Here is a 19,552-nt window from a genome sequence, read left to right as displayed (position 1 = left end):
ATAGTCTTAGCAATAAAAATAAAAGCTATATGGATGCCATCAGTGAAAACTCAATCACTTACGGAGTACCTAAGGGTACAAACAGAGAACCCTTTAAGACTCACCAAAGGGAAGTAGTGGAGATGTAATGTACCATCTGGATGAAAGGCAGTGGATCAGAAGTGGCACCACAGCTAGTACACACACACTGGGCCCAGGTAAAAAAGCAAAACCAAGCAGCCACAGTCATTAATTGTTTTGGAACCCATCTAATACCCCACATCCCAGCATAAAGTGTTCTTGAAGAAGAAGTGATGTAGATAGAGATAAGGTTCACCTGTTCAAACAATGTCATTGCAAATTTCTGGTGGGAGATGCAGTGTTGGGCAGTACATATATCCTCTTTGGTTTCGTCAGCAATCTGGAAGTGAATTCTCATCAGGAGGTTTTCCTAATAGGGAAAGAACAAAAGCAGTGTATCAGTGATACTTAAAAGAAAAATGCACAATTTGGTAGGCAGTTTACTCAGAAAAATAGTAATCCTCTTGGAAGGTAAGAATACCTCTACTTTAAAAAAAAAAAAAAACTTTAAGTAACTATAAATTCATAGGAAGTTTCAAAAAAATTGTGTAGAGGGTCCATATACCCTTCACCAACTTTCCTCCAGTGGTAACATCTTGTATAACTATAGTACAATAACCAAACCAAGAAATGGACATCAATACAGTCTACAGAGTTTATTCAGATTTCACCAGTTTTACATACACTTATTTGTGTCTATAACTCTATGCAATTTTCTCACATGTATAGAGTCATATAACAACCATGCAATCAAGATATAAAACTTTCATCACAAGGTTCCCTCACATTATTCCTTTACAGCCTTACCCACCTAATTCCAACCCTGACACCTAGTAGTAACCACTAATCTATTTGCTTATCTCTATAAGCTTGTTATTTTGGAATATTACATAAATGGGAGCATATGGTAGGTATTTAACCTTTTGATACTGTGTTTTTTTTCCCTCAGCATAATTCCCTTTAAATCCATTCAGGTTGATGTGTAAATCAGTCATTCCTTTTTATTACTGCATAGTATTCTCTGGTATGGATGTACCAAAGTTTGTTTTGCTATTCACCATTAAAGGCATTGGGTTGTTTCCAATTTGGGACTATTACAAATAAAGATTCTATGGACATTCATGTACAGGTTTTTGTATAAACTTAAGTTTTCATTTCTCTGGGATACATGTCCAGTAATGCAATTGCTGAACCATATGATAATTTGCAAGTTTAGTTTTTTAAGAAACTGCCAAACTGTTTTCCATGGTGGCTATACCATTTTACATTCCCACCAGCAGTATATGATCCAGTTTCTCAGGAGTAACTCTGATTCTGGTGACATTTTACCCTATAATGGAATATAGATCACTCTCAGATTTTTTTTAATGGATACACAGAGTCTTTTGAAGGCTGATGGATAGAATTAGAACCCAGAGTTCCGAAGAGTCTTCTACTAAAGTCACTGGGAGCAATGTAGCTACCTAAATAGCATATTACACTTGTGTTAGGGACTCAGTTATTCTCTGTTTAATTATCATTAGTAATGCAGGAGTTCACAAAGTACAGTGGTCCCCAGACCAACAGCATTAGTATTAGCATCACCTGGAAACTTGTTAGAGCTAGATATTTTTGGACCCTAATCCAGACCTACTGAATCAGAAACTCAAGGGAGGGGACACAGCAATTTGTATTTTAATGAGCCCTTCTCCTTTGAAGGCAAGAGCCACTGTTTTATGCAATGGCAAGCAAAAAACTACTCTAAACCCAAAGGAAAAAGAATAAACCCATTATGCAATTCCTACTTCATTAGCAGAGACACCCAAGAGCTCTGAAAAACTCCGGAAATTCCTAGTTCTAATCCTAGTTCTAATTGTAGATACAAGGGCAGAGTAAATACTACAGTAAAGTACCCAGTCCTTGATGGAGACCATCAACAGTCTCACCTCATATCAAAGAGGTCCAGAGGCCAACACTTACAAAGCACTCCGCAGCATCATCCATAATTCCCAGCTGGAAACGCTGTTCATCCTGGAAAGTCTTTGCCAGAGCACTGCGGAGAGTGTCAGATGGAAGCACTTTTTCACTACTACACTGAAACTGGTTAAAGATTCCCTGTAGGGAAGAGGTTAGACAAAGGAAAAAAGCATAGTGTTGTTATTATTAAGCTTCTACATATCCCAGTCTGTCAAGCTAGCGTCTCCGTGCTTTTGACAATGGAACCAATGTACTTTCCATGAGTTGACATGCTTGAAGTTAGCAACAAAGAAGTAAAAAATCAAGAGTCAGAATAAAGGGCATGATCTGTGCTAGCAGGGATCCTGCTCTCCCATCTGACTGTGATATCATCAAGAACATATTAGGAGAGACCACTGTCATGAGTTAATGTAATATAGGGTTACCTCATTTCCTCTGATACAGAGGTAGAAGATCCATAGTAAATAAGGACATTATATATAAATGGTTTGGTAAATAATTCTCTGAGGACTCATCCTATGAAACTTGGCCCCCTTCTCCTAATTTAGAATTACTCAAAGGACAAAGAATAATACAACAAAGACCGACTTGTCTAATACCCAGAAATAAATACAACACATTTATTTCAAATCTACAGATGAAGTCCCATTTAAGATCACCCACTCTCTACCAGCCACTCACTATCATGAGTTTGTTGTGCAGTCTTCTGTTTTTTAATACTTCTATATACCTGTGTATTTGTGTTTGTGTATGTGTGTGTGTATACACATGTACATATATATATACATATATATATCCTTAAATACAGAGTATACTTTTATGTATATTTTTATTTAGATACAAAATATCACACTTTTACTTTTTTAAATTCAGCGTTATTTTTGAGAACTGTCCATAATGAAGTAATGACCAGTAATGAATATACATAAATTTCCCCATATCCTTGTCAGCAATTAATTAATATATTCAGACTGGTTAATTAGAGTCTTTCTAACTACATTTAGTTTTTCTGGATCTTTCGTGAATATGACTTGTGGCAAATATCTTCTTGCAGTCTTCTAGTGTCTTTTATGTGGACCAGTTTTTAAATTTTGGTGTAATTAAATGTATCATCTCCTCCATCTTTACCTGATCTGAAATAATAATGAATGTGATATCCAGAGAATGGAAACAGAGTGGCAACAAGTGGCACCTGGCTTGATGAGTCCTTCTCAAGTAGTATTAGACATTCCCCACAAAAACTTGGAATATGGTCCAGAATATGTTTTAGACATTCCCCATAAAAACTACAATATGGGCCGTCACATGGCCCAGATCCTCACTAAACCACCCAAACAATAAATTCAATGATGTGTTACATATTGACACACCAAAGAGTATAACTTACTTGACATTCTTGTAATTTCTTCATATAAAAAGAAACCCTTTGTTATTTTTCAGACTTACTAATGAGACCAGAAACGAGACCATTTTATAAACCTACTTATATGATCTAAGAATAGGAGGCCTTACCAACCTAGAATAGTCAATTCTTGGTCCTCATCTTACTTGAACTATAAGCAGCTCAGTCACTCACTCATCAGATTTTCATCCAAATACTACCCTCACTATATAGTATTTCCTGACTGATCTACCTCTTTTTCTTCTTTCCTTTCTTTCTTTCTTTCAAAGATTTTATTTGTTGAAAAGAGAGAGAGCAAAAGTAGGGGAAGTGGCAGGCACAGGGAGAAGCAGGCTCCCCACTGAGCAAGGAGCCCAATGAGGACTTGATCCCAGGACTCTGGGATCATGATCTGAGCCAAAGGGAGATGCTTAATCAACTGCGCCATCCAGGTGTTCCCTGATCACTCTATTTAAAATTGCAAGTGCCACCCCCTCTTCCTCAAACCTTCCACCCTCACCTGTTTTATTTTTCTCTGTGGCATGTATTATATCATCTGTAATACCATGTATTTTACTTACTTATTATCTGACTACACTCTCTAGAATTTAAGTGTGAGGACAGAAAATTTTTGTCCTTTAATTCCCTGCTATATTATTCCCAGCACCTAGAAGAATACTGGCATATAGAGGGCAACCAATAACTAGTTTTGGATGGATGGATGGATGATGTGATTGGGTAGATGTTATTAAGGTATTATTAAGTCCCCTCTTTTTTTTTAAGTAGGCTCCATGCCCAGTGGGGAGCCCAACTTGGGGCCTGAATCCATGACCCAGAGATCAAGACCTGAGTTGAGATCAAGAGTCAGACACTTCGGGTGCCTGCATGGCTCAGTAGGTTAAAGCCTCTGCCTTCGGCTCAGGTCATGGTCTCAGGGTCCTGGGATCAAGCCCCACATCAGGGAGCCCGCTTCCCCCTCTCTCTCTGCCTGCCTCTCTGCCTACTTGTGACCTGTGTGTGTGTGTGTGTGTGTGTGTGAAATAAATTAAAAAAAAAAAAATCTTAAAGAGTCAGACAGTTAACCTACTGACACCCAAGTATCCCTAGTCCCCTCTTTTTTAAAAGCCAATAAAGAATCACCTAGAAAAGTTGAAAATTTTTTCTTAAGGTAATATAACTGGTTAATACAAAATGGGATTTAACCTCATTCTGCTAATTTCAAGTTCAAACTGTTTTTTTTTCCTCATTCTACTCTCTTAGTAACACTGTTCCTCCTCATACACATTGAACATCTACCCCAAAAACAGCTCAAAAACAATTTGCTACATAACCTGCTATTATTCCCTACAAAGGATTCTATATGATGTGGAAAAGACAGTACTAATAATACATATTTAGTATTATTTTATGAGCTAGGAACTGGAAGAAATCTATTATAAGTACTCCAAGTTATTTTGGATTAACCTAGACATTTTTCACAAATATATTTAAGATCAGGTAAAGGCAAGGCAGGACCTTCCATAATTTGTTGCTGGGAATAGAAAAATGTTTATCCTTAAACTAGATCTAAAGGAATGGTCTAGGTCCACAGTTAAACATTCTCAGAGGACAACTAGATACCTACACTGAGTGACCTATAGGATTCTGAAACAGAGGAACAGAGAAACAAAGGAAAAGGTGGCCAAAGAAGCAGTGACTGCTTCTACAAGTAATAGTGGTTTGACCACTGAAAACACTAAGTGACCACTATCACATCCCAACTTGCCGTTCTCAATGGTTAATGCTAAGGTATTACTACTAACGAAGGCTCTATCTCTAGAGAATGGGATGAATGAGGTTTGCTTCTTTGTCCAGAGTCCAAAACTGGCTTCATGACAGTTCTGCACAAATGGAATATTCGCAAACTACAGCCCCGTTAGTCCTTCTCAGCTGAGGTCCCTCAAAAATTAAGCCATAATACTTTAAGGCATCAATAATTCCTAATGAACTAACTTCTCTCCTATGCATAGCAGTAGTTATGTTATTATCCAAAGAGAATTAAAATAGTCACTCCAGTCATGTTGTGTGGTCTGTGGTTCAGATGACCCTGCTTGAGAAAGGGCAGGATTCCACTGAGAGATGGTATAGAGTAATGGTTAAAAGCATGGACTCTGGAACCAGACTACATGGGTTCATAATCCCAGTCCTGTTATTTACCATCTCTATGACCTTAGAAAAGCTACTTAACTTTTCTAGGCTTCAGTTTCCTCTTTTAAAAGAGGATTAGCAATAGTATTTACCTCCTAGGGTTATTTACAGATTAAATAAATTATCTGTATCTCTATCTATACCTTAGACTATTGCCTGGCTGTATAAATGTTAAGTATTAGCTGCCATTGTTGTTGTTATTGTTGTTGTTGTTGTTGTTGTCATTATATTTTAGGTTACTAAGGAGCCTGTCTGCCACTGACCTTGAGTCAGAAATGCATCTACTTTAAGCTACCTCCCCAGTCTCTGAAATCTGGGTAGGAAGGACCAAACTTTTCTCTTTCTGTTGCTCTTACTTAAAAGAGGCAGATTTCCCATGACCATCTAAGAAAGGTTTCAGCACAGAAAGGGAAAGATCTAGTCAGAGCTCTGCTTACGTGCACAGTGGATATGTAGTAACAAATCCGACTTGGGTTCAGTGTCATCATGTCTCTAAACTATACTCTTTTCTCATCTCCTAATTACAGGTAACGGTCTCCATACACAATGAGTATCTGAATGTATTCAGAATGCCTTCATCCTCTTTATTTTATTGTAACTATTATTATCAGTCTTGCTCTGCTATTGTTAGGAAAAAGCAAGTGTATCAGGGATGAAGCAGCCTGAGCTCTCCCAGCATGCATCTGTGGAGCTGCAGCTCTGGAAGAAGCTGTAGCACAAAGCCCCTCTGTTAGGGCAGCACACTAACCCCTGTGTGTCCCTCTCACATGAGCACAAGGGCTGGAACGGGCCTCCTCCTGTTCCCTTTTTCACCCTCCTCCCACCTTTCCCAGAGGGAGATCCTGTTCACACCAAAGAAAGCCAAGAACATTTAGTTCAGCAATAAGAACAGGTGGTAGCACCAATAAGGAACAAAAACTGGTATTCTTCCAATTGCTGAGTTCTGTGGCAGGGAGTGAGAAAGGGCAGGAAGAACCCAAACCCAGGAATCACTTTTCCCTATGGGATCCCTGATGGTTTCATTTCAATAAACAGAGAAAACCCACCTTTGAGGTTTCGCTCAGCTCTTCTTCACAAAGTGAAACCAAAGAGGTCTTCCTTTTTATTCTCAGGAAAAGGCAAATTACTTTTTGTCTGTTAAGTATTTTCTTGGATGCAGTGCAAAAGCAATAAGACTTTAATGACTAAAAGCAGGTGCTTCCCCACCCATTTCTCTTGGATCATGGAGCAAACAATTCTATCCACATGAGCACATAATTATTTGGATTAGTAAAAACCATGTAAATAAGATAAAAGTGCCATAAAGACAGAAAGTCTTTGTGCTTTGGCATCTACAAATGCAGCTGTTGCTTAAGTTATTTCCCCCTAAAACACAGACTTTTGTCTTTAGGCGGCGAACAGCTGTTTACTTCTCTCTCAGGACTTCCTAGCCTTGCATCTAAAAGAAGTCATGAGTAGAGAAGATGGGGGTCAAGGAAAAGGCCCATCACTAAATTTGATGCTTTATGAACCCTAGGTTTTTGGAAAGTTAGCAGTCCAACTCATCCCTGAAGGGTGTCCAACAATAACTTTTGCAAAGGCACGACATACTTTATGCACTGCTACTAACTCAGTTCTTAGGTTTTCTCTTCTTGACCTGGGCTTCCCAAATCTCTCATCATTTTGGCTCTCATAATCACTCCTTTTCTCCACACTTCCTGGAAATCAGAGACTTAAATAACTTGTAAACCTGAATGTGGCCAATCAAGCCTGTTTGTAAACACAATTCTCTGAAAGAAAGATAAAAAGAGCTACTACTTCTTGAAGACTACTAGAAAAGAGAACTTTTCACTAGTTTTGTGTGTTCAAAGGACTCTCGAACTTTCTTTTTCAAGAAGAGAATAATATGTAAATATTTGCCATTTTGGCATCCAAAATAATATTGGATTTTTAACATTTTATTGCAGAAAATCTCAAACATACTACAGTAGACAAAATACCACAACAAACTCCCATGTACCTATTATCTATCTTCAACAATTATCAGCCTGTGGCCAATCTCATTTCATATATACAACCCACCCACTTACCCCATTCCCAGATCATTTTGAAGCAAATACCAGACATTATTCATCTGTAAACATTTCAGGGCATGCCTCTTAAAAAAAAAAAAAGAACTCTTTTTGTTTAAAACATAACCATAATATAATTACCACACTTAAAAAAAGGTAATAATTCCTTAATATCATCAAATATTCAGTCAGTTTAATAGAAACTCTTGCTCCAACATTGGAAAAGGCAGAGAACAGCTGATTAGTTTCTCTATTGGGATTCCTTAAACCATATGTCTAAAAATACCTACCTTTTCTGGACTTCACAATTAGATAATTACCTGCATATCCTATACCAGTCCTTTTAAGTACATTCAGCTACCAATACCATATCTTCCCCATGGGCTTTATTTGCACTCTTTTGAGTCCATAACCCAATACTTTGTGGACTTGCAGTGGCGAAGTTAAAGACCATCATAAGCTACCTATCACACTCATTTCTGCTACCAGTACAAAAGAGACAGACACCCACATACAAACAGAGACAGAAAGAAACACCAAGACTTCAAGACACTGCACAAGAGAGGGGCGCCTGAGTGGCTCAGTGGGTTAAAGCCTCTGCCTTCCGCTCAGGTCATGATCCCAGGGTCTGGCTCTCTGCTCAGCAGGGAGCCTGCTTCCCCCTCTCTTTCTCTGCCTGCCTCTCTGCCTACTTGTATTTCTGTCTGTCAAATAAATAAATAAAATCTTTAAAACAAAAGCAAAAACAAAACCCCTACCTCTTAAAAAAAAAAAAAAAAAAGACACTGGAAAGAGAGCCACAGAACAGAGATAGGCCAAATTCACCAGAGGATGGTATTGCTTATAGTGGGAAATCACTAACTAATGGTGAGGTTTTACAAAATATAATAGTCAATTTGCTAATTTTTGTCAAGATCAAAACTGCAGGACCTTAGAGATTACCAACAGTATTTAAATCAAATTTTGAGAATCAATACCATAACCACTTACCCCACAAGGGAAATGAAAAGGGGGACCCTTCTGGATATGCACAAAGATTCTGAGATTGTTTAAGTTTCAGGTTCTGCCATAAACTGTGGAAAGGAAAGAATCATGACGATCTACTATGTTTTTCCTTGCAGCCACATCCCTCTATTTGAATATTATGCAAAATTCTAAACCCCAAATTTTAAAAAGGATAGAAGACTCAACTTTATACTATCCAAGTTATGTCAATGGTTAAATTAGTTGAGAATATTTTGGTACAGCCTACTAGGATTTTAAGACTAAGAAAGGTTAACCAAAAGACCACACATATATGCTCATATCCCATAGATAAGCAAAACAAAGAAGTTCAACTCAAGTTCAACTCAAGATGATACTTGCATTAGACATAAGGATATACCTTCTTCACGTGAGGACTGTTTATTACCAGCTAAAATTTCCAGGGAACATATTAGAAATCTAATTTCCTGGTTTGGGGGCACCTGGGTGGCTTAGTCTTTGGGCATCTCTTTAGCTGAGGGTCCTGGAATCGAGCCCCGCATCGGGCTCCCCTGCTCCGCGGGAAGCCTGCTTCTCCCTCTCCCACTCCCCTTGCTTATGTTCCCTCTCTCGCTCTCTCTGTCAAATAAATAAATAAATGGAAAGAAATCTAATTTCCTGGTTTAAATAGTCCACCATAATGGATTTACTCTTCTCTGATACTGACCATGACTATTTGACAATGAAGAACCCTCTATTCTAATAATCTACTAAAAAAAGGACTGGACTGATAATGAACAATGAGTAATTTCTTACACCACTTTACTTCCTGTGCTTATGCTTCAATACCCAATAGAGGAACAACTACATGGTACATACTTAAAATATATTGAGGTATTTATTCTCTGCACTCACAAATCTCCCCCCCAATTAACAGGTGGGCTATCAACAGAACACAGATTCTTCTGCCCCTTTCAAAAGTCTTACTGCTCTACCAGTACAGACTTACATTACACAACACCTTATATACAAGAACCTATTTCCTCCCCACCTACCCTCACCATCACCATCATTCCCTGGCTTTGATGCCTTGTACTAGCATTCTTAAAAGAAAAATCACTAATTGAGAGGATTTGTTGAATTTAATCAATCAATGAAGCATTCTCCTTTGCCTATAACAAAAAACACTCTGTCCTACGTCTTGGCACACTGCAAAGCCTCTAGCACAATCCCTGGAAGGAGAACAAAATCTTTGTGGCATACTAAGTACAGAGGACGGATTTCCTCCCCTGGACAGAGATAAATAAATAAGCCAACACCAAAGTAAAATCATACCCTGGGGGCTGGGGGCAAAAGGGCAGATTCAATATGAATAATAAATAAGAGCTCTGGGCTATAGGCATGACAACATTTCAGGTCAGGAAATATCTTTTAGTAACACTAGATGGGAATAAATTTGTGGATTCAGAAGAAACAGGGTAATTAGCACACAAATCGCTTCTCTTTGCTAAATCAGCATTATGGTTCAAAGTAAGAAGACACAAATTCTTTTTTAATGAAAGCATCATTAATAATTTGCATCAAGATTTCAAGGCTGAAATTACTTTAGGAACTTAGTATAAAGTAACATAGGGGGAAAAAAACCTAGTGTATTTTATAGAACCAAAAGAAATGAATTATCCTAAATATTGTGTATAAACCACCAAAAAGCAATTGTAAGCTCTGGATACAACATATACGATGGTACCTGGCCAAGGTCACAAGGCACAAAAATACTGATAAACATTCAGAGAGCAGAAGAAAAAGCAAAATATTATACAAAAGGTGTTCACATAAAACCAACAGTAAAGGCATTTTAACGGTTGGTGCAAGGTAAAGTAAAAAGTGGAGAAAAAGCAGGGATATATATCTTCTAGCCAGACTCAGAAGGGAAAATCCTTCATCCAAAACATTAGTTTAAGGGAAAGTTGGCTAGCTTCTGATTCATCCAGGAACATGTTTGTGTCTCCTCTGGGTTCTAGAGCTAAACAATTATGTACCAACATAAAGAAGTCTGACTTTATAGAACTGGCAAGTTCTTTTTTTTTTTTTTTTAAGATTTTTATTTATTTATTTGACAGAGATCACAAGTAGGCAGAGAGGCAGGCAGAGAGAGAGGAGGAAGCAGGCTCCCCACTGAGCAGATGTTGGGCTAGACCCCAGGACCCTGGGATCATGACCTGAGCTGAAGGCAGAGGTTTTAACCCACTGAGCCACCCAGGCACCCCAGAACTGGCAAGTTCTTACAGAGTACTTCAAATTCAAGAACTCTGGAGTTTTCTATTTTGAAAAAAAAATCTATGATATATGAATTTCACATTTCAAACTTAGAACTGGGCACCTGGTGCCCACCAAACACATACATCTCACCCTTCCCTAACTAAATGAGGCATAAACTCCCAGATTAAGTAGACCTACTTAAAAAAAAGTGTAAAACTAAAAGTCACAATGACAATCTCAAGTAGAACAAGAGTGAGAGAGTGCATAAAAGACAAAAAGAAAAAAGAGAAGAAAAAGGCAAATACCCAAAACTTTATAACTACAATTAAGAAATACTTAAAAAAATATAAGAACCCAGAAAAGTTAAGTGTTTACATTACGGTGCAAGCACTGTAAGGAATACCAACAGGGAGGAAATGCTGAACCACCTTCCTAAAAACTCATCCAGCTATGCTAAATAGTATTAAGTAACACAATCATGGGTCTAGATAGAGGCAATATTTTTTAAACTTCATTAAGAAGATACATTTCTGGGGCGCCTAGGTGGCTAAGTTGGTTAAGCCATTGCCTTCTGCTCAGGTCGTGATGCCGGAATCCTGGGATCGAGTCCCCCATCAGGCTGCCAGCTCTGCAGGGAGTCTGCTTCTCCCTCTGACCTTCTCCCCTCTTGTGCTCTCTCTCACTCAAATAAATAAAATCTTTAACAAAAAAAAAAAGAAGATATATTTCTGGAGTCGGGGGGAAGAAGATAAGTTTCTGAATTGGAGTTCTGAAAGGACTAGATGTGGTTGGGTTTAAAAGGGATGTGTTGTTTTGTTTATTGTTGTCACTGATTTGGCGCCAAGGGATCCAGGCAAAGTGACTAACATCTGTAACGTCTAAGAGGCAGGTATAGAGAGTGTACCATCTGCTATCATAGCTGAAATGGAGAATGCCTGAGGAAGGAAAGAAAGGGAAAAGAAAGTATGAAACTAGTTTTTTTAATGCCTATAATCATATATTTTTAAGTGATTTAAGAGTTAATAGGGAGACCCTTCAAGGTTATACAAGAAGGGAGTAACTTCAAAACAGCACTCCAGCATATTCTGAGGTTAGAACAAATGAAATAGGATGACACTAGAGAGAGAGGCAACTCAGGGGTCTGGAAAAAAAGTATTCTTTTTATTTATTGTAAGTGGATGGAAAGACTTATTACTAGAAATATCATTGACCAGAAGAGAGGCATAAAGGGAAATGACAATCTCTGTGATGCAATTCAGTCAACTTCCAGCCTTCCTCTTTACACTTTAGTGTGCTTTCTAAAATGACTATAGTACATTTGCTGCTGTTGTCAAGATTTTAAGTGATTTCTACACCCTACGTAGGGCTTGAACCCTGAGATCAAGAGTTGCACGCTCTACTGACTGAGCCTGCTAGGCACCCCTGTAGTAGAAATAATAAAAATCATCATTTGGGGCACCTGGGTGGCTCAGTCAAAAAGTGTCTGCCTTCGGCTCAGGTTCGGATCAAGCCCCACATTGGGCTCTCTGCTCAGCGGGAGGCCTGCTTCTCCCTCTCCCACTACTCCTGCTTGTGTTCCCTCTCTCAGTGTGTCTCTCTCTGTCAAATAAATAAATAAAATATTTTTTAAAATCAAAATCAAAATCATCATTTAAATTATAAACAAGCATGATATATATATTTAGTCAAATAATAATAAAGAAATGCCCATGTGTCCAGCACCCAATTTAAGAAATGGAAAAATTAGGGACACCTGATTGGCTCAGTCGGTTAATTCGTCTGCCTTTGGTTCAGGTCATGATCCCAGGGTCCTGAGATAGAGCCCTGTATCCCACTCCCTGCTCAGCAGGGAGCCTGCTTCTCCCTCTCCCACTCCCCCTGCTTGCGTTCCCTCTTTTGCTGTGTCTCTTTCTGTCAAATAAATAAATAAAATCTTAAAAAAAAAAAAAAAAAAGAATTTCAGAACTGAATTTTCTCAACTTCCAGGACAAACCTGCCAGACAGAATATACTGACTTATGGAAATACTGAAGTCAGTTAACATTATTTGAGAAAAAAAAAAAAAATTGAAGATCTACATATCCTATGATACAGTAATTCTATTCCTGAGCATATATGCAAAAAATGTATATACATATGTAGATATATACAAGAATGTTCTTGGCAATATTGTTCATAAAAAATTAAAAACTGGAAATAATCCAAATGACTACCAGCAATGGAATAAACAAACTGGTTTCTTTACACAATGAAATACCATATAATAATGAAGATGAACAAAGTCAACCTGCACATAAAAATATGACGATCTTATAAATATATTGCTGCACTGAAGACACACACACACAAATTTGTATAAAATGATTCCATTTACAGGGTACCTAAGTGGCATAGTCAGTTAAGCGACTGACTTGGTTTCAGCTCAGGTCATGATCTCAGAGTCCTGAGATGGATCCATGCTCAGTTCAGAGTCTGCGTAAGAGTCTCTTTCCCTCTGCCCTTCCCATTTATTCCTCCCCGCTGTGCTGTTGCACTCCCTCTATCTCTCTAAAATAAATAAATCTTTTTTAAAAAACAGATTTTTTAAAAAACAGATAATTTTAAAATTAGATTGTTTAAGAATGGATACATAGGTAGGAAAACTATTCAGATAAAACAAGGAAGTGATTACCACAAACATCAGAAAAGTGGCCACTCCAGGGAGAAAGACGGAGATATGACTGAGAAAGAAGGGAGGGTGAATGTCTATGGTACTGACAGTATTCTATTTTCACCCAAAGAGCTGTTACAATATATTCATTTTGTGATTATTCATTATACTGGCTCTCTGTGGAGATTTTATATAAATGTCCTATCTTTTTGTTAGATTTATTCATATGTACTTTATATACTTGGTTATTATTATAAAAACTCTTTTTAAGTTGCATTTTCTGTTAGTTGCTAGTACACAGAAATACAATTGAATGTTATACCTTAATCTTACAGGCAACAACGTGCTAAATCCTCTTATTGATTCCACTGCTCAATCAGCAGATACTCTGAGATTTTTTTTAATAGCCAATCATATCATCTGCAAATAATACCTTTGCTGCTTTCTAATATTTATCCTTTTGTCTTATTATACTGACTAGAATCTAGTTCAATGATGCTCATATTATTTCATATTCCATAAAAATATTTTTAGGGGCACATGGGTGGCTCAGTTAAGCATCCAACCCTTGATTTTGGCTCAGGTCATGATCTCAGGGTTGTCTCCTGCTGGGCATGGAGACTGCTTAAGATTCTCTCCTTATCTTTCCCTCTACCCTGCCCCCATCTCGTTTTCTTAAAAAAAAAAAAAAAAAAAAATTAAAGTAGGGAACAAAAAAGAGACATTCCAGGTGCTGATGGTCCATCCCAGATTTACTCTTCCAAACACTCAACATTCCTTCTCTTCTCTCAGAAAATAAAATCCTCCTGGATGAAGGAATATGGCTATTCTAACAATTTAAATTTCTCAACTCTTAGAACCACATTCAGTTCATCCACACAGTCAAATTAATCCATGTGCAATATAAGTCTATTTATAATTTTCAAATGAGGTATACAATAATTAAAAAAGTGCAAACTTAATTATTTAGAGCTTAATTATTTAATACTTATATAGCACTGAGGGACTGAAAAGCACTTTATGGGAAAACATCAAAATTTTCATATACTCCCAATATAACAAAAGCAGTGAAGGAAAATAAACCTCATTGATAGCTCAGACAATGATGTGATGAGGAAAATACTAGAACTCCTCAGAATTATGAAGATCTAAAACAGAGCCTTTGATTCCCCAAGCCCATTCACCCATCTGCCATAAGCAACTGCTTCTCTTAAAGAGTCCCAAGGTACATCCTCAGCCTCCTAAGTTGAAAAATATCCTCCTTTCTTACTTGGGTATCTCAGAGGGTAACCCATGAAGTCCCATTGTTGGTTTTCTTCATCTATTTGGCTTCTATAATGATACTAATTTATATCACAATAACAATTTGTACTTCTGGAAATTAAAACATAACAACACTGGTACAGCCAGTTCATCAGAATCCCATCTTGGTCAATGAAGAGGATGACACAGTCCTGACTAATCAAAGTCACGTCAGGGGGTCATATAAGTTCTATCATTACTTCCTGGTACAGATGAGAGCTTCTAGTTTCAAGAGATTCCTCAACCAGGGATTTCTCCAGGATTCAAATTTCTCTAGCAAGTACCTTACCTAGGTTTTTAATGCCATGAACTAGACTTTCCTTGGATTTGCTGGCCAGAGGACCACTATATTTCTTGCTGACCCAAAATTAGATGTTTAATGTTAATGTGCCCTTCAGAAAATCAAGCCAAATACTCTTGTGGATGGACTTCTGTCTGAATGGGCATAGTCAGAAATGTTACAATTTGTAAAAGATTTGGTTTCATTAAAACTCACATTCAAACTCCCAATTAATCAATAACATATATTTTGCTAAAAATTCCAGTGCTCCCAAGGGGAAAAGAAAAAAGATATTTGTGACCCAAGCAATAAAATGTTCAGAAGACTCAGTCATCTCTTTCTAAAGATATCTGCCCGACATGGACTTAAAACTCCAAAGTGAAGCTGCTCAAAAAACTGTTTCACATCAGTTGTTGTGAACACCTGAAATAAGCAGGAAATTTTCCTGGATTTTTGTTATAGTTCTTACTCCAAGATGTAAAAACAACTAAATTAAATCTATAATGATCACACTCAAGCATCCCTGTCACAAACCAAGAATGACTTCTTGAGTCTGAAAAATGACACTGTATGCTTATCAGAACTCATGCAGACTCATCCAGCCATAAATAATCCATTGTACATACAAACCAAAAAAAAAAAACACAGAGAAGCTCAATGTTGGACAACAGATAAAGTAATTGAGAATGGGGCCTTTTATACAATCTAGTTCTTCCTCTATTGCAGCATACTCTGAATCCTTAGGTTTCATTTTATTCAGAAATGAAAAACTTGGAAGTCAGACAATGGGGTCGAGAATGGGTATAATGAATCTATTAAATGTGGTAATGGGAAACATTAGCGAATAGAAAAATGTTAGTACTGGCTTTTTTCAATAGGAAGAGTTTGTTGCTAAATTTAGCTTTAACAGACAATAGTTAATTCCACTAAAAATACCTGGTTGTTTATTCTTTCGAAATAAAAATTTAGAATTAGCTCTTCAGGTAATACTCAAAGTCTAAGTACATTTGAATAAAATCCTATCATATTAAATAGAGCTGTATGGACAAAAAAGTTTCAAAAAAAACAGACAACCTAAGCCAAGTAATAATTCCTCGAAGCAAGAAAAACTAATCATATTCATCTTTGCACTAATAAGAAATTCTTTAGCATCACTCTGATTAACCAAACTACCTCAATAGTGATCATTTGGCAGCCTAATGGTGGTGAGAAGAAACAGATTTGAAGAACTTACCTTGAGAGCACAAAAGATGCAGGAATCGCCCATGCACTTGTGAGTTGTAAGCTGCCTAAAGCTACGTCGGAAGATGTCCAAGTGCCATAAAACCTGGCCAAAAAGGGAAGAAATACTTCATTACTCTACAAAAAGCCTCCATTTGATCTTAGAGTCAAGAATTTAAAAAAACATAGGTAATGACTACAGAATATATCTTCATTCCCAAGAGAAAAGCTCATTCTAGTATATTAAAACAAATGTCAAAAAAGGGTAAGGTAGCTAACATGAGGGATAGATAACTATATTCTAAAAAACACATTAATTTGAAAATGAAGGAAGTTTACACAGAGAAAATAAGGTATAATATACATCAAATGTGATCCTGCAGTGTTAATTTATGGGTTAAAAGCTGCAGAATAGGGTATATTTAAATGATCCACACAAGAAAAAAAATTTTTTTGGAACAAACTTTTTTTTTTTACATATAGTTGATACACATTACATTAGTTTCAGATATATAACATAGGGATTCCACATGTCTATATGTTATGTTGTGCTTACAAACACAAGTGTAGCTGCCATCTGTCACATTCAACACTATTATAATACCACTGACTATATTCCCTATGCTGTTCCCTTTTATTACCATGATTTTTTTTAAGGTTTTATTACTCTTTTAAGTAATCTCCACACCCAACCTGAGGCTTGAACTCACAACCCTGAGATCAAGAGTCACATGCTCTACCAACTAAGCCAGCCAAATGCCCCTCCCCATGACTTATTCATTCCATAACTGGAAACCTATATCTCCCACCCCATTTCACCATTTTGCCCACCCCCCCATCTCCCTTCCTTCTTACAACCATCAGTTTTTCTCCATATTTATAGATCTGATTCTGCTTTTTGTTTATCATTTGTTTTGCTTTTTAGATTCCACGTGTAAGTGAAATCATATGGTATTGAAAACTTATTTAGAGCTTGAATTATAGTGGAGAATTTTGTCTTTGCTAGATTTCTCAATTTTTGGACCTTTCTGAGAGATGTATGACCTTCTTTATGTCAACAGAATAAAAAAATGGTGATAGCAACAGTGATAAATCATGTTCATAGTATGTAACCTAGATATGATGTGATGAAAAGGATACTTTATTTTTGTGGTCTTCCTCTCAAGACCCAGAAGAGTCTAATGATGAGAAACATATCAAACAAATTCCAATAGTGGGACATCCCACAAAATACATGAATAGTATCACTCCTCAAAATTGTTAAGATCATCAAAAACAGGGAAATTTTGAGAAACTGACAGAGCCAAGAAAAACCTAATGAGACATGACAAGTAAATGGAACTGTGGTATCCTGAATGGGATCCTGGAACAGAAAAAGATACTAGGCAAAAATTAAGGAAATCTGAATACACTATGGACTTTAGCTAAAAAAGAAATGGTATAATATATAGCATAATGCCTCAGGAAGCTCCGCTTGCTTAGAAAACATTTAAATGGCATCATATCTGAAAAGGCACTGTACTTCTGGAGCTTCTTCTTACTTATGTGTCTTCAAAGTATATATTCCAGAAGTTCTTCGAAATACATTGTACTCCCAAATAAGTAACATCTTTTTATAATAAACATAATGGTTTCAATACATCTGTGGCCAACATAGCATTCATATCAAAAGTCAAAATATGGGATGCCTGGGTGGCGCAGTCAGTTAAGTGTCTGCCTTCAGCTCAGGTCATGATCCCAGAGTCCTAGGATTGAGTCCCACATCTGGCTCCCTGCTGGATGGAAGCCTGTTTCTCCCTCTGCCTGCTGCTCCCCCCGCATGTGCTCTCTCTCTCAAATAAATATAAATAAAATCTTTTTTAAAAAAGATAGAATATTAGTTTATAGAAACAATTATTTTCAACTTGTAACACGATTACAATAGGCACCCCAAAACCAATGACTCAATGACTCAATCTTTAAGTATGGATTTATAAATGTGTGTTCGTGTGTGTGTATTATGTGTTCCATATGGCACTGAAAATTAGAACAGAAAGTCATAAATATTGTTGTTTCAATACAGACAGAGCATACAGGAAAAAACAGAATTATAAAAACAGGACTGTGGCCAGGAAGGAGATAAACACACACCTATATCAACACTTTTTTTTTTTTGCCTGCTCTTTTTTTTTTTTTTAAGATTTTATTTATTTATTTGACAGACAGAGATCACAAGTAGGCAGAGAGGCAGGCAAAGAGAGAGAGGAGGAAGCAGGCTCCCTGCCTAGCAGAGAGCCCAATGTGGAGCTCAATCCCAGGACCCTGGGATCATGACCTGAGCCAAAGGCAGAGGCTTTAACCCACTGAGCCACCCAGGCACCCCTTTTTGCCTGCTTCTAAAATCCAAAAGTATTATTAGTTTGTGCAATGTCACTCAAAAAACTCACATGCAGCATCTGTGGAGAAAAAAAAATTAACAAACCCCACCCAACTGCCTTAAATTTGTGGTAGTAATGAGGGAATACAGTTAAATTCTTTCTCTAGGCTTAACAGCATAGGATTTTTTAGCGTTTTCCAATAAAAATTTGAAAACTGAGAGTATAAAACTTTTTTAAAGTAATCTGTTAACTCAGTGTAGGGCCTGAACTCACAACCCTGAGACCAAGAATCAGATACTCCACTGACTGAGCCAGCGAGGCACCCCAAGTATGAAGCTTTATTACATAAATAAGCTTGTAAAGAGTCTTATATTACAAATGAGGAAACTGAAATACTATTACCTGTACAAGGTCACAAGTCTACAGATACACTAAAACTAATTCATAAGTCTAGTGTTTTTTTTTGGTTTTTTTTTTTAAAGATTTTTATATTTATTTATTTGACAGAGAGAGAGATCACTAGTAGGCAGGGAGGCAGGCAGAGAGAGGGGGAAGAGAGCCCGAGGCAGGCTGATCCCAGGATGCTGGGATCATGACCCCGAGCTGAAGGCAGAGTCTTTAACCCACTGAGCCACCCAGGCACCCCCCCAGTGCTTTTTTTTTAAAAAAGATTTATTTATTTATTCTAAAGAGAGGCAATGAGAGACAGCAGGAGAGAGGGACAGGGGGAGAAGTAGATAAAGTCCCAAGCAGACTCCACACTAAGCACAGAGCCCGACTCGGGGCCTGATCTCACGACCCTGAGACCACAACCTGAGCTAAAACCAAAAGTCAGTTGCTCAACCAACTGAGCCATCAGGGCCGCCCCCTCCTTTTTTTTTTTTTT

The 19,552-nt window shown here is 37.4% G+C and overlaps 1 protein-coding gene across 16 annotated transcripts in view; it reads right to left on the bottom strand.

Moving 5' to 3' along the window:
* Nucleotides 1-19,552, bottom strand: part of USP54 (ubiquitin specific peptidase 54) — a 116,289-nt gene that overhangs the window by 35,807 nt on the left and 60,930 nt on the right. For 15 of the 16 annotated variants that reach the window (XM_032840316.1, XM_032840307.1, XM_032840399.1 and 12 more), the window contains 4 exons: nt 16,323-16,415; nt 2,020-2,154; nt 317-430; nt 105-187 (listed from right to left, as the gene is read on the bottom strand). In XM_032840316.1, the coding sequence (XP_032696207.1) occupies nt 105-187; nt 317-430; nt 2,020-2,154; nt 16,323-16,415 (425 nt within the window). Of the gene's footprint in view, nt 1-104; nt 188-316; nt 431-2,019; nt 2,155-8,625; nt 8,746-16,322; nt 16,416-19,552 lie in introns of those variants that run through there. The other variant, XM_032840390.1, reaches the window with a different exon arrangement.

Source organism: Lontra canadensis, unplaced genomic scaffold (genome assembly GCF_010015895.1).
Source record: "Lontra canadensis isolate GAN:19392208 unplaced genomic scaffold, GSC_riverotter_1.0 scaffold3, whole genome shotgun sequence".
NCBI lineage: Eukaryota > Metazoa > Chordata > Mammalia > Carnivora > Mustelidae > Lontra > Lontra canadensis.
This window is presented reverse-complemented; position numbering and strand designations above follow the sequence as displayed.